The 15,548-nt window shown below is 39.9% G+C and overlaps 2 protein-coding genes across 3 annotated transcripts in view; one reads left to right on the forward strand and one right to left on the reverse strand.

Moving 5' to 3' along the window:
• Positions 1 to 9,438, forward strand: part of LOC129494847 (RNA exonuclease 1 homolog) — a 40,224-nt gene extending 30,786 nt beyond the window's left edge. Inside the window, exons 10-14 of the mRNA XM_055302008.1 lie at positions 63 to 170; positions 1,640 to 1,755; positions 3,834 to 3,972; positions 6,181 to 6,301; positions 7,929 to 9,438. Of these exons, the coding sequence (XP_055157983.1) occupies positions 63 to 170; positions 1,640 to 1,755; positions 3,834 to 3,972; positions 6,181 to 6,301; positions 7,929 to 8,014 (570 nt within the window). The 3' untranslated portion in view covers positions 8,015 to 9,438. The remainder of the gene's footprint in view (positions 1 to 62; positions 171 to 1,639; positions 1,756 to 3,833; positions 3,973 to 6,180; positions 6,302 to 7,928) is intronic.
• Positions 9,439 to 9,576: 138 nt separating this feature from the next.
• Positions 9,577 to 15,548, reverse strand: part of TEK (TEK receptor tyrosine kinase) — a 98,943-nt gene continuing 92,971 nt past the window's right edge. For both annotated transcript variants that reach the window (XM_055302007.1, XM_055302006.1), the window contains exons 19-23: positions 14,929 to 14,999; positions 13,871 to 13,911; positions 12,853 to 12,949; positions 11,383 to 11,482; positions 9,577 to 10,539 (exon numbers count right to left, since the gene is read on the reverse strand). In XM_055302007.1, coding sequence (XP_055157982.1) covers positions 10,465 to 10,539; positions 11,383 to 11,482; positions 12,853 to 12,949; positions 13,871 to 13,911; positions 14,929 to 14,999 — 384 coding nt within the window. In that variant the 3' untranslated portion in view covers positions 9,577 to 10,464. The remainder of the gene's footprint in view (positions 10,540 to 11,382; positions 11,483 to 12,852; positions 12,950 to 13,870; positions 13,912 to 14,928; positions 15,000 to 15,548) is intronic.

Below are 15,548 nucleotides of genomic sequence, written 5' to 3' on the forward strand. Positions count from 1 at the left end.
ATTATGAGCTTAATTGCTCCTTCAGAAATATATAGTAATTTATTTTGCAATGTTTATTTCAGCTTCACGTTCATGACCAAAAAGAAAACATCAAGGGATTTGTGAAGACTTTTGTCAAGTCCTCTCCTCCTGATGGCAATCCCGGCGTATTTGCTGTGAATTGTGAGGTGGTATGTCAGTGTTTTCTCTTTACCTTATTGCAATAATTGCAAGTGAATAATTCTGGAGCATTCTACATTGCATAATAGCACTTCGCTGGGCTTTATCTCCATCCCACATAGCTCTGCAGTGTAGTTCATATATTTTCAGAAGCAACTAAAGTTGAATAGAGTTAGATGACTTAAAGGAACTCCTATATTTTGTAAGGGACAGAGCCAGGAATTGCTCCCTGGTCATCTTTTTATTTATTAATTTTTCCTTTTATATCACCAATGGTGATCCTACTCCTCAAAATGCTGAAACTCTATGGGTAGAAAATGTTAAAGTAGTACCCATTATCCCCAGAATAAACATAAAAGCTAGAATAAATTTTTGAAAACTATTGTTTATAGAGACAATAAAATACTTAGAGGGATTTTTCTTTATATGAGAATCAAAAGGAAAAAGTAGGGAACAAATAGAACTTGGAATCCTATGACCTGGGAAGCTCTACCACTTACCCACAGGCACCCCAGAGCAAGGGTCCTGGATGCTCTCATCTGTAAAGTATGGGGTTAATAACTACTCCATAGTTACTGTGAAAATCAGATATACTATAATATGGGATCATATTCTCACGTACATTGGATGTGTCAAATATCATGTGAACAACTTCTCTACAGAAACATAAAATTTTAATTCCCTATAGTGTATTTGGAGAACAGATTTGTAGAGTTTAATTATGATAAATACAGAAGGGCCTTGTTCAGTTTGAAGCTGAGATCTGTAACTGGAAACAATTAAGGCTGTTTCAGGCTTTGAAATCCACTGTCATTATCATGTCATCCTCTGCAATGCCATGTTTATATGTTTATGGTAAAGATTTTCTTTTTTTCATTCAACAAGACCTATTACTGCATTTTCCACCATGGTAACACTCAATCCCTAAGTCACACTAGCCATATTTTATTTTTTGAGAGCGAGCATGTACACATGTGAGTAGGGAAGGGGCAGACGAAGAGGGAGAGGGAGAAGCTTAAGCAGGCCCCATGCCAAGTGCAGAGCCCAATACGGGGCTCCATATCACAACCCTGAGATCATGATGTGAGCTGAAATCAAGAGCCATGAGCTTAACTGATGAGCCACACAGGCACCCCTCATACCTGTGGCTCGTGGCTGCTGCATTAGTGTAGAAATAGAACATTTTATCATCATGGAATGATCTACTGGATAGCACTGATCTTTAATGAAAATAATTGTAAAGACTAAGCCAAGAAAATGGAATTATTTTATTAGAGAAATATTACTAACATTAAAGAAAAAAATTAAAGCTTGCAACATCTTTTATAAGACCGTCAGATCCACTGACTGGCTTTTGTTAGCAAATCCAAATAATATACTTAAATTGTATATTCTAGTTAGAAATACTCCTTTAAGATATTTCAGATGTTAAAATGTTTACTGAATATGATATGTAAGTTTAGTATTTCCCCTTTTCCAGTGCTATACAGCCAAAGGTTTGGAACTTACTCAAGTGACAGTGGTTGATCCCAGCCTCCAGGTGGTCTACGATACATTTGTGAAACCAGATGATGAAGTCATTGACTATAACACCAGGTATGTATTATATAAGAGTTAGCTTTTGAGAATGTAGAATATTCAACATGTTGTTTAGGTGAGTTTTAGCTTAGTACTTTTATTGAGTCAATGTTACAGCATTTTTTAACCTGAATTCCCTCACAGTTCATAAAAATGGTTATATGCATAAAAATCTCCATAAAGGTTGCTATTATCCAAAAATACATTTTGTATGCTAATCTTTCTCCTGACCGCTTTGGATTTTTTTTCCTATTCATTTTGGCCACATGAGAATAGCCCTATCTATTTTTCTGGGTTTTTTTCCAGCTTTATTGGGGTATATTGATAAACAAAACTGTAAGTAGAGTTACAGTTGCTGTACTTCTATTGGTACTTATTCTTCCATGTTTTTTTTTTTTTAAAGATTTTATTTATTTATTCACGAGAGACACAGAGAGAGAGAGAGGCAGAGGCACAGGAAAAGAATCAGGGAGCCCGATGCGGGACTCGATCCCGGGATTCCTGCCCTGAGCCAAAGGCAGACACTCAACCACTGAGCCACCCAGGCCACCCCTGTTCTTCCATGGTTTTAATGCACTCTTTCCTAACTGCTTTTTTGGAACAAGTCAGGAAGTACTTGGTAATTATTGATATTCATAGTGACAAAATGATAACTGTGGGACTTGCTTTATAAATCATTTTTGAGTCTCAAAAAAAAACCTTCAAATGCATTCAATGCATTGCATTTTTTCATTGTTTTAAGATAAGACCAAGTACTCTACAATAATTTACTCTTAATACAAATATTTGATGAATCATGCATCACATTCCCTAAGCTTGATGATGGAGCCAGGTATCTTTTTTAACTGTTCAAGTGTAATTGGAATACATTATCAGTTTCAGGTGTACAATATAATGATTTGTCATTTGTCTACATGTGAAATGATCACAATAAGACCTAGTTACCTTTTGTCACCAAAGTTTAAATTTTTTTTTCTTATAAGGACTTTGAAGATTTACTTTTTTAGCAACTTTCAAATTTACAGTACAGTATTAAAGATGATAGTCCCCATGCTGTACATTACATCCCCTTGACTTACAAGTGCAAATGTATACCTCTTGGTCTCTTTAAGCCAGTTTTTCTACCCCCAACCGCCTTCCCCTCTGGAAACCCACCATTCTGATCTCCATATCTATGGGTTTTGTTTGTTCACTTATTTTGTTTTTTAGATCCCACGTAATAGTGAAATCCTATGGCTTTTGTCTTTCTCTGATTTTTTCCACTTAGCCTAATACTCTCAAGGTTCATCCATGTTGTCACAAATGGCAAGATTTCATTGATTTTTAGAGCTAAGTGGTATTTCTTTGTAGATATTATACCACATCTTCTTATCCATTCATCCATCAAATAATATTTAGGTTGTTTCCATGTCTTGACTATTGAAAACAATGCTGCAATAAACACTGGAGTTCATATGTCTTTTCAAATTAGTGCTTTCATATTCTTCAGATAATACCCAGAAGGGTAATTAGTGGATCAAATGGTAGTTCTGTTTTTAATTTTTTGGGGAAGCTCCATGTTTTTCATAGCATATGTGACTGTGTACCATACATATTGTACATTGGCTGCACCAATTTATATTCCCAACAGTGCACAAAGGTTCCCTTTGCTCCACATCCTGGCTAACTTTTGTTATTTCTTATCTTTTTGAGATAGCCATTTTGACAGTCATGAGGTGATACCTTGTGGTTTCGATTTGCATTTCCCTGATGATGAATGATATTGAGCATCTTCTCATGATGGTCTCATGGCCATCTGTATATGTTTACAAGAATATCTACTCAGATCCTCTGCCTGTTTTTTAACTGGCTTGTTTGGAATTTTTTTTTGTTGAGTCATGGGAGTTCTATATATATTTTGGATGTTAACCTCTTATCCGATAAATGATTTGTAAATATAAGCTACTATAGAGGGGTAACTGATGGTCATAATAAGTAAGATCTTTGTTTTTTTGTTCAGTGAATGTTAGTCACATTGGGTCAGTGATGTGTTCCAACTATAACAAGAAATTCAGCGAGTTACCTTCTTGCATGCATTATGTGTCTTACTGGGGCAGGTTGTCTGGTGTGGTGGAAGATGACTTGAAGAACACTAAAACATCAATCCGTGACGTCCAAGCCATTCTGTTGAACCTGTTCAGTGCTGACACTGTACTAATTGGACATAGCTTTGAACATAGTCTGTATGCTCTTAAGGTAAAGAATTACTGGCTTGTAATTTTCAAAACAGCATGTGTTAAGACGGTAGTCCTTATCATTGTGTTATCATTGTTTGTCCTGTTAACCAAGAAAAAAAGAATTTTGCTGTCCACGTTGATAATATAGCCCAGCCATCATAAACCAGAAGCAGTGTAAGACAGCTAAAGTCATTTGGCTCATCCAGATCAAAAAGAAAATCCATTGGTTATGATAAAAACCAAAATCATTGTTTGACATTGTCTTTAATCTTGTGTTTAATATTCATATGGTTAAGACTAGTTTATCTGACAAGTTATTTTATTCACCTACTTGGAGATGCTTTTTCATATTAAGTCAGATCTTATAGGTAGGCTCAAAATCAAATGTCATGTTCATTTTTCTTGGCATGATAGACTTGAAAATCTACTCTTTAATACACTTCAGGTTAAAATTATCTGTTCTTTGCTCTGTGTTCTAGAATAGGAGTCAGAACACTGTGGCCCATGACGGCCACCTATTTTTGCAGATATTTTTTGTTAAAACCACTGCTCTCATTCACTGCTGTATTTTCTGTGGCTGCTTTCATGCTATAACAGCATTGTTAAATAGTTACAACAGAGACCATGTGGTCTGCAAGCCCAAAATATTTACAACTTGGTACTGTTGAGAGTTTGGTGGCTACCTCTGTTCTAGAACACTAGTATCCAATGGAACTTTCTACATTTTCACTATCTACTGTGGTAACACTAGCCATATTGGTTATTGAACATTTACAATATGTCTAATGTGACTGAGAAAATGATTTCATTGTTTATGTTAAATTTAATAGCCACATGTGGCTATGGCTTACTACTTGTACAGCTTTTAAACTTTGGAGACCTTTCTGATTATTTGTTTGGCTACCCCTAGGACTTACCTTCATGCGGAGATAGGCTAGTTCTTCTTTAGTGCAAGAATACAAATAAAGCCATTTAAATTTCATAGGTAAATGTCAGCCTTGTTCTCTGTAAAGCTGGTATTCAAAGTATAGATTTGTTTCAAATAGCAGTGTTGTCTTTGCATGTGACAGATAAGACTGGGATGTGCTTCCACCCAGACCTACCACACAATGGGGAAAAAAGAGGTGGGGAACCTAAGTTTTGAGAAAACTCTTCCAGGATGTCCCTCTGTCACCTCAGAGATCTCACGTCTCAAACTGAACTTCTCACCATGACTTTGTCTCTCCTTTTTTATGAACCATTCTATTCCACTTGTCTCCCAGACCAGAAAATTTCAAACCATCACAATTCTTCATTGTAATCAGTTTATTTTTTTCTGTCCAAATAACCCATGGATTTTCCTATTTTTCTCTTTCCACCACCGCCTTCTTTTATTTACTCAGTACCCTGCAGCTAGGAACTGGTGTCTGTTTGGTAGTTGACAAATTAAAGGAGAATTTAAAGTGCTTCTAAACATGGTACTAGGTGCTAAATGTTAAATTTCCAACTCCTCAGTTTTCAAGGAGTCTTTAACTCTTGAAGCTAATCTTCTTCCATGCTCCTTTCAAAATACAGCGCCCGTCCTCAAGAATCCTAACTGGTACCTAAGTTTCAGTGCTTTCAGTTATCTGACTGCTTTTCTTTTTATCTTATTTTCTGCTTTATGGAACTTCAGTAAGAATTTATTCATCATCTTTCATTTATAAGCACAGGAAATTTGGATGTAGATGGGATGGAGTCCTTGTCCATGTCCCCTTCCCAGACACAGACAAGTAAGCCACTAATACGCGATAGGACATGTGCTAAGTTGAGGTGTGACACCCTCAGCTGAGTCCCAAGGTGGGAGGAGCGTGGCTCTGCATTCACCCCAAGTCTTTGTTGGAACCTCTTTGCACATACTGCCCCCTGTGGTGCTCACAGGAAGAAAGTGGATCCACAAGTCAGACTGCTTAGATTTGATTTCCAGAGACTCTACTAACTCTGTTCTTAATCTCTCAGAGCTGCAGTTCCCTTGGCTGTAAAAAAAAAAAAGAATATAATAAAAGGAACAATAAAATAGCTATCTTATTAGGTTACTCTGCAAGTTGTAATGGATAATCCATGTGGAGTACTTAGTGACAAATATATCTTAACTGCCTTCCATTCCTTGCCTGTGGAGCACGGTTCTGCTCCTACGGTGATTGTTGCTACTATCGGTGTTGTTAATTCTTTGAGGAGAATTTGATAGGATTTCTCTTTCATTGGACAGTTAATTCATTCTTCAGTTGTGGACACGACAATTCTGTTTCCTCATCGGCTAGGCTTGCCTCACAAAAGATCCCTCAAGAGTCTAGTAGCTGACTACCTGCAGAGAATCATTCAGGATGATGGTAAGAGCCTGTTTGCTCGTGATTAATCCTAAATCTGACTTGAGTAAACAAACCATGTAATTCATGGTAAAAGGTCTGCTGTCTGAAATACTTCAGGTTTTTCTTTATGGATTCTTCCCTAGGGTGGAGAACCCTAAAACCTCTGCTTATGGTAAAAGCACTATGTGCCAATGTCCACTGCCTGGTGTAGTCCTGGATCTTCCACAGGCATCAGACTAGCAACTACATAGAGAATGATGGCCAGATCATTGTTCGGCAAGTTGCCTGGCCTTTGAGCTCATGTATAAAAACTTTAGTTGGTGTGGAGATCTACACCAACTGAAAGAAATTCCAGTCTAAATTTTCCAGTCTAAATTTTCTTGGGTACCTCTTTCATATATGCTTTTCATTAAATAGATTCTAAAATTCACTGGGTTCAGGTTATCTCACTCACAGTAAATTGTGTGTGTGTGTTAGAAGCAGTATAGTTCAAATTCAATGGATTCATCATATGTGGACTTGATGTATACTGACTGGCTTGTGTATCTTGCTCTCAGAACATTTTTTGTTTTTGTTTTTGTTTTTTTCCTGATGAAACACACCCAACATTAAACAAGTGAATCAAGTACAAGTAGAATTACCAACTACCCTGTCAGTGGCATTGCCATATGCACAGTGAGCAGTGTCTGCCTTGGAATGGAGGCCAGTTACTCTATACATTAGTGCCTATCCATATAGGCTCCTCGTTTGCACAATACAGAATTCTAAGAAAATTCTGAGTATTGAGTATGTTAAAATTTATGTTCTAATGCTATGTTTCTAAAGATTACCTAAGATATGGGAAGGCCGTCTGATCCTGTCATTAATTGTGCAAAATACTGACTGTACCCTGCAGTCTTTACTCTTTCATTCTTTGTCTGTTAGACGCTAATGCTATCTCACAGTGGGTCTTTATCTGCTTTGCTAAAAATATTCACATCTCAAAAAATTCCTACAGAATTCTATTATAAAATGTAATGTGTTCTATTGAAGACCATCTTGAACCTTAGACATGAAAATATTTCACTTAATAAAAAACAGCTTATATAAACATAGAATACCCCATTTTTTCAGAATAATACAAGAAAGGAAAAATGCCATACCATTTTAGATGTGCTGATCATTGATTTTTCTTATCTAATCTCATATATATTATTCTCATCAGAACCATAGGCTTTATATTTTGGGTAAATTTCATCCACTTTAAAAAATCACGTCATTTTGTATCTAAGGTCATTCTTTGTGTAGAGAGTTGTTCTTTTTCTAGCACTCTCTATTTTTGGCTTCTTGCCAGATCTCATTTACTAATACCTGCCACTTTGTTGTTCTCTCTGGAAAAGAGGTACATGGAGAAGGTAACAATGTACTATCTTGTCACAGCAAAGAAGTGACAATGTGAGGAGAGGCTACATAAGAAAAGAGATGTTTGCTAATCTAGATTTATGTATAATATTTATAAAGCAATCAAAATCATGTTTTACTAAGTGACCAGTGTTAATTTTTTATAAACATGAACTCAAAGCTTCGTTTTGAGAACAGCTGTGGGTAGTATCATGGATACAGTCATTGTATGTCTAACACAGTGTTTTATATTCTGTGTTATTTGGAGATCACAACAATTCAAGTGAAAATGCAACAGCCTGCATGGAACTGGTTCTTTGGAAGGTAAAAGAAGACCTGAAAGGAAAGAAGTAATCACTTTGCCTGAGAAATATCTTAAATCCCTGCATTGTTGTTTCAGTGATACCTCTGCTGCTGGCAGTAGAGTTTGGTCTAGGATGAAGTTTCCTGACCTTTTTCTTCAAGGAGGAGAAATAAAAGTGCTATTGAGGTTTATTATATTTTCAAGGTTAAATTTCCAGTTTATTTAAAAAGTTGTGATTGAAGTATGGGGGAGGGAGCAGTTAGTGGGGAGGAATTAAGTTGGTTTGGTTTGAATTTTTGACTCCTCTTCATAGATAGCATGTTCCAATGGAACGTGGAATTAGTGGGTCTGTGACTCCCATAAAGGGTCACGTCTCAGGTTATGTACATTTCTTTTTCTCTCCAAATATCTGAATCCATCTTTAACAATTTTTTTTAGATTTCATATATAAATAGAAGAGATGTTCCTCACAAAGCAAATGTAAACTTTTCAGTGTACTCTGTTAACATAAAGAATTTGGTCATATGGCTATTATGTAATGTGTTTTTATTCTAACCGGTGTATTGTTACTGATTTTTTTTTTAAGGCAGTATCCTGTGGATCTTCTAAACACACTAACCTGTATTCGTAACACCTGAATTGTCTAATTCCTTTGAGGAGTTGGCTCCATCTTTCTAAATTGCTTTCTCATAATGTGGAAATGACATGACTTTATTCAGTTTGATTCCCCTTAATATGAATCTTCAATATTAATGTTGCTAACATGCTACAAAATTACAAAGGTTTCATTGCCAATAGTACAGGTGAGTCAGAAAATCACTAGGAAGGCCTCTGTGCCAGAAGGACATCAGTTACTCTCTGACTGTTGCTTGTGAGGATATGCACTCAAACATCAGTTTTGCTGCCTTGGTATTGGGTGTTACAAGTAAATCGTAATCATCTTTTTCTTGCTGTCCCACGTTTGCCTTAGTGTCGTGTACTTGATGTGAAATAAAATAATTTAAATTTAGATAATTATGAATCTAGTATATAATTAAGGTCTAACTGTTATGGGGGGGGAACCTTAATGTTTGTTCCAAAACCATATGTAAAATTTAAAAAGATTTTCTGCGTTTTCAGATTATCTTTGTTCTTGTTCAGTTTCATGTACTTTCAAACTAAGAGCTGTTAGCAGTATCTCTACAGCATTTGGATAAAAAGCAAAATGAACTATTGTAGATATTTGAACCTATTTTTAAGGGCTCCTCATTGAGTTTCCACTCAGTTGATTCAGCCTTGCTTATGCTGTCTCCACTTGAATATGCTATTGTGAATAAAGCATCCTGGCTATTGTTTCTGAACGCATAATGTGGAGTTAGTGGCAGGAATGGGAACTTTATGCGGTATGTTGAACTATTAAAAGAGATTCCAGTTCTAAGCCCTCACATCATATTGGAGAACTATGAGAGAAAAGTGGACTCGATGTTTCCAATCTCAGGCTGGAGAGACCATGTCTGGTGGTGTCCCCACCCACTGCTCTACGGGCAACTTCCTGAGAAGTTAGGGAATGGTAACTTGAAATTGTAATAAAGACATCTGGCAATACCTATGAGAAACATTCCCAGACGAAATATAGGTCGGCAAGACATTTATTCACTTACTGTATGATCTCAGTGCAACGTTTGCCTATGGTATAAACTGTAAACTCACAACGGATCAACACTGAAACTTGACAGTGTGCAGTAGGGATGTTCTGTTGATAGAACCCAGGCTTCCTACTTAATTTCTTAACAATGTCACCAGAGAAACTGAAACTAAATCCCATTAATTTAGCCAACTTCTCTAGTGATTCTTAGACTTCTACGGAATGAGATTTAAGTCTACTTTGTGATGTTAGTGCTCTGAATTGACTCATGGGCTCTGAAAACATATGACAGGGGTATCAAAGGACCAGATGAAATTGAAATGACTGCTACAGGTGAGGGAGAAAGTTTAGAGATGGATAGAAGAATCTGTTTTAAATTTTAATCTATGGCCTGATAGAACTAACGTATTTGCCCCCACTTTTCTCACCGGTGCTGTCAAGGGTCGGTGTGAGGTTTATTAACAAATTTCTTCTATACAGCGAAACATTTTATAATATTCACTATGAAGGTAAATATCAGAAATACCTAAGATGATAATGAGTCATGCATCATAGTAATTGTACTCGCACACCTTCCTGTAAGGTCCATATTTTTAGAAAAATATATTATTGCATATGAAACCACAAACAGGCATTCTGATTTCAGCACATTCTTACTCAAAACAGTATATACAGTCCTACTGGAGTCAAAGTGTACTATAGATTCACACACAGGAGTTTTTGTGGTCATGTCCCAGACATAACAATATATATATATATACACATTTTTATATTCCACGTCACCTCTGTTGGCAGAGTCTTGCTTGCTTGCTTGGCATCAGGGGTCTGACATGCCAGGGAAGGGGCAACATTACATACAAATGGATGTGGTTTGTTCTAGGCTGCTTCTTCGGCAGAGCAGTCGATCCCAGCGTAGGCAAACTTCTCATAGAGCGTGGTATTCACATAGGTCTAGGATAGCAAGAGTGGTTCAGACATACAGGGTCCCTCAATACTGCCTCTGGCATGGGCAGGTACAGTCACACCCCAGTTTCCTTAACTAACTCATTTCAGTTCAAACACTAGGTACTTGGGGGACATTCTTCTGTCCTCAGGCCCCATGTTGTATTTGACATCTTTCCTCCTGAAGTTCATCCCTCGACTTCTGAATGTAACACTCCACAGTTTCTAGGCCACTCTCTGTGGCCTTTCTGAGGTCCCTCTGGAGCTGCCCCAGTCTCTCAGGATCCTTTCTTCATCCCCCAACCCCCCACTGTGTGATATCACTCATGTCTCCAGTTTAATTACCGATTGGCTTGTGGTGACTTTCAGTCTATTTCCCTATCCTGGATTTGCAACCCCAGATCTATATCACCAACTACCTGCTAGACATGTTTATGGAATTCCTGGCCCTCCCCACTAGGAACCTGCAGACCAGGCTAGACTGTCTACCGGCTGTGTGTCCTTAGACACATCACTTTCACCTCTCTGTATATATTTCTTCTGCAAAATTCAAGAGTCAGGCTAGATTCCTGATGAGGTTCCTTCTATCTCAGAGGCTAATTTCTACCACGTGTGACTATCTTTCATAGAAATCTTATTACCTCTGAAATGGTAACATCCTCAAAGTTGGGGGCAGGGGGCACATCTTTTATGTCCCTCTAATATCTCAGGCTATGCCCAGAACAACTTGTTGAGTTGTATCAACTGTTTTTTTTGTTGTTGTTGTTGTTGGGGTTTTTTTTTTTTTTTTTAAGCCATATAGGGTGCCTGAGGCATTGTGTTTCAAGAGCCTGCCCAGAACTCCATGCTTACCTTGCGTTCCTCTAACATCCTGTTTAAGGACACCAGGATCTGGGCAAATGAGGGCCTCTCGTAAGGCTTCTCCCGCCAGCATTGTCTCATGAGGTCATATCTTGGAAAAGAAAGAGTTAAGCATTGAACTCTGTGACTCTGCTTCAGTCCTTGGCATGGCCCAGTGTGGGGTATGGAAACAAGAGAAGATAATGTAGGCATTCCACACTTGGTCATCTGTCTATATTTAATCAATAGCACAAAACTACAGCCCCAAGTTTCTATCTGGCCTCCCACCTCCCTCCACAAGTCCTCTTTTCTTCTTTCAGCAAAACTAGTGCCTATCCTGAGTACCATTCCTATGGGATCTTGGTCTCAGCTCTTCTGATTATCTGGAAAGAACAGAGTCTAGAGCAACACTTCCCTTGGAATACCACATCTCTCAAAGGTTAGTAATTCATTGAAAAAAAGACTCCCATGTTCTAATAAATTTGCCAGGTGCCATCTGTTGCATCTCTCTCTTAGGGATCAGCAGAGTAAAATCTTGAGAAGCCTTGCCAAACAAAAAACCTATTTAACCTGACCTAACATGGAATTTGCCAACCATAAGTGGCCACAGCACTTCTTCCCCCTTGTATCATCTATTTGTATCTTGTGTGTCTCATGAACATAGTCTGGGAAGCCCTGGTCTAAGGCAGAACTCTCTCAAATGGGGTCAGAACCACTTACGTTGTCAAAATGCTGTTTCCTGTGACTCACCTTAGACCTACAGAAGTGATGTCAGAGTAGGGCTCAAAATTTCACATTGGGACCAAATGCCTCACGGGAACCTGATGTGCACAAAAGGCTAGGAACCTAGCATGGTCTAGGTTTATGTCTCTGGTACCAGGGACATAATTAATACCACTCTTTCTTAGAATTGGCTCAGCTTGGACAATAAATTCTTTGCTGAGCCTAGAGCCTTGCACTTTCACATCATGCCAGTCAGGCAGCAGTTACTTCAGGTAGCTCTGGGAATGGTGGTGAAAGCTAATCATTCTTCCCCAGGGAATAATTCTTACTCCTGGAAAATAATCCTTGCAGAATCAAGATTCTGTGACCAAAAAATCCATCTTCCTAATGTCACAGCTCTGAAATCTCTATCCCCAAAGTTAACCTCAAGGTTTCATACATTTATTCATGAGTTTCTTTCAGACCTCCTCTGCATTTGTTGCCTTTCTTCATTTTTCACCTTCTTGATACCATCACCTTAAATTCCTCCCAGATGCCTATGCATATAAAGCTCTTAGCTCCCTGCCCACTGCACAATGGTCTTAGTTTAAGGAACCGCCCCCACTTGTTTTTGGCTCTTTGGGATCTCAATGTGTGTGTATGCATAGATATACACATATGTATGTGTGTATGAATCAGGTAACCCCTTCATTATACTCTGCCCAAGAAACAGGCAGGGGAGGTTAAGATAAAATGGCCTTAGGGTGCAGCCTGACTTACACCTCGTCATCACAGTTTAGGGGCTTCTCCAGTCTGTAGCCCTGGGGCAATTTCTCGTACAGTTCTGCGCATGTCATCCCGCAGTAGGGGGTGCCACCTGGAAGACAGAAAACCATGTTGCCCTAAGCCCCCTCTAGTGTGGAATGCAGTGTTTCCTGCCCCATGCCTCTCAAGCCAAGAGACTGGGAGAACGGCAGGGTGTGCCCAGGGAGGGTGCCCAGGCAGCATGGTCTCCCTCTGAGCAAACCCACTCCACATCACAGCGGCACATGTGCCACAAACCACGCCACAGTGCAGCCGTTCCCTCAGTGGAAAGATCCAGCATGGGGAACCTGACTTATTGTGCTGTTTCCCTTCCCTAAGTCAGCCTGCACAACCCAGCTATTATACCGATAAGATGTCACTTTTCCCTACTTGGGAGCCTGCTGTTAGGTTATCCAGTTCCTATTTGTTCTATAATAGTCACTGACCAATTTTAATTCTAAATCATACAGGTTTATTATAGAAAACTTGGAAAATACCAAAAAAGTGTGAAGGAAGCAAGCAATAGTTTGTATTACTCTTTGTAGTTCTCTCAGGTTTTTCATGTGTAGTAATTATAAAACTGCAATCATAGCATAAGGAACTTTCTGGGTTTTGGCCTGCACGTTTTCACATGCTGCTAAATGGCCGTCAGAGATGACTCTTCATGGCTGTGTGATGTACCACCTTCAAGTTGTAGAAGCAAACTTGTGGTAGTTCTGTGACATCTCTGCTCAGAGACAACCTATAATGAAGCTCACAGCCACCAGGCTGTTAAGTATTAAATATGACATTAGCTACAGGGCTCTCAAAAAAGAAACCTGGGAATAAACAGACACCTACAGAGAAACCTATAAAGTTCTATTCCCAGTCCCTTCTGGTGGTGCCACATAAAGACCTAAAAATGGCACCTGTGGAATTCCACAGTGAGGAAGCATAGGAGGGGCCCACCCCTATTGCCTGAAGTCTCACCTGGCGGATAAACACGGATACTCACCTAAGCTAACAATCTCCCACAGTAACACTCCATAGGACCATCTGCAGGGGAGATGATGGAGAAACCAATAATCAGCAAACAAGGTGACCAGTTTTCTGCCTCAAAAGTCTGGATGACTGACGCTTTGCCAGAAAAGGAAATGTTAAACGTGTCCTCCCTAGGACAGGGCCCTGTGTGTGGCATATGTGTCATGTCCTCTTAGGCCAGTGGAAGGATTCTAACAGGGAAACGGTGTTAGAGCCCCCACTGACTTTAGGCGGAGAACACAAAGTGGTACTGGGGACAGCAGGTGCATTTCTAAGCTGACAGACTGGAGTTAAATCCCAGCTCTGCCACCTGATACTCGTGTCACCTGGACAAGTTACTGAACCTCTTGAGGCCTTTTGGTTATTCTGAAAGTGGGGACACCAGTTGCTGCCTCGAAGTTATGCAGACAGGATGTGAGAGAACATATAAAATGTACCTTGCATGCAGTGAGGACACAAATACTTGCCAGCCCCCTGCCCTTCCCCGGGCAGAAGCTGAACTCCCTGGACAAGTCACCTGAACCCTTGGGGCCTCAGTTTTTCCTCCCGTCAATAAAGGTGTGGGCAAGATGGTGTACGTCTCACTTCCAAACCTCCCTTCCAGCCTCCTGAGACTTGTCCCTGCAGGCTGCAAGGGAGGATGGTCCCTTGATCTGGCCCGTCTTCTGCCCCTGCCACCTCTGACCCCCAGCAGCCTGCCTCCATGCTCTGGGTCCTGCATGCTGAGGTCAGTCTGGGAGGTGAAGCCACAGGAAGCCCCATATGGCCCTTGTCCCTCTGGAGATGGAGAATTCACTACTTCTCCTTGACAGGCGGAAGGAAACCCACTGCCTGCCCCCAGTGATCTTACACCGTAAAAACTGTCTACTCTGAGGCTTCATTTTTGCAGACTAGGAATGTATTTCCTGGGCTTATTGACTAGCTTTTTTTCCACAGAGGGACAGGATATTCCTATTTCACTTTAAGACCTCTGTCAAATGCTTATTCTTCTGGAAAAAAAAAAAAAGACCTTAAAATAAAAGGCTTACTCACACGTCACTGTTGGTTGTGTACACACTGTAGTTCAGTGACTCGATTGCCATCCAGCGCACTGGGAGCCTTCCCTGGAGAGAACAAAGTGAGATGCCACTTAGGCAAGATGGGGACCCTTCCCAAGATACACAGCTTGCTTGGAGCTGGGGCTCCCTCAGGCCCACAGGGGACTCTACTTCGAATCCCCCAGACTTAAGTTATGGTAGGATCAGGGATTGCTGGTTTGTGTACACGACACACGCAAGAGTGTTCTCGAATTCAAAGACATGCGAAGACTATCAGACCTGTTGACCTCAAGCAGTCCCTACAACAGTTTTACATAAAGAAAAATAATTAAATGTGTGGGTTTGTGTGCGTGTGGATGGCTAAGTGCCTTTTTGGTGGGCATTTCATTTATTCACTTTGTGGCTCTTGGAGGCACTCAGAAGTTTGAAAGGGGAGGGAGGCAGAGAAACCAAGAATTAAGCTGTAATGTGGGGGGATCCCTGGGTGGCTCAGCGGTTTGGTGCCTGCCTTTGGCCCGGGGCCTGATCCTGGAGTCCCAGGATTGAGTCCCACGTCGGGCTCCCTGCATGGAGCCTGCTTCTCCCTCTGCCTGTGTCTCTGCCTCCCTCTCTCTC

Source organism: Nyctereutes procyonoides, unplaced genomic scaffold (genome assembly GCF_905146905.1).
Source record: "Nyctereutes procyonoides isolate TBG_1078 unplaced genomic scaffold, NYPRO_anot_genome, whole genome shotgun sequence".
Classification (NCBI taxonomy): Eukaryota; Metazoa; Chordata; class Mammalia; order Carnivora; family Canidae; genus Nyctereutes; species Nyctereutes procyonoides.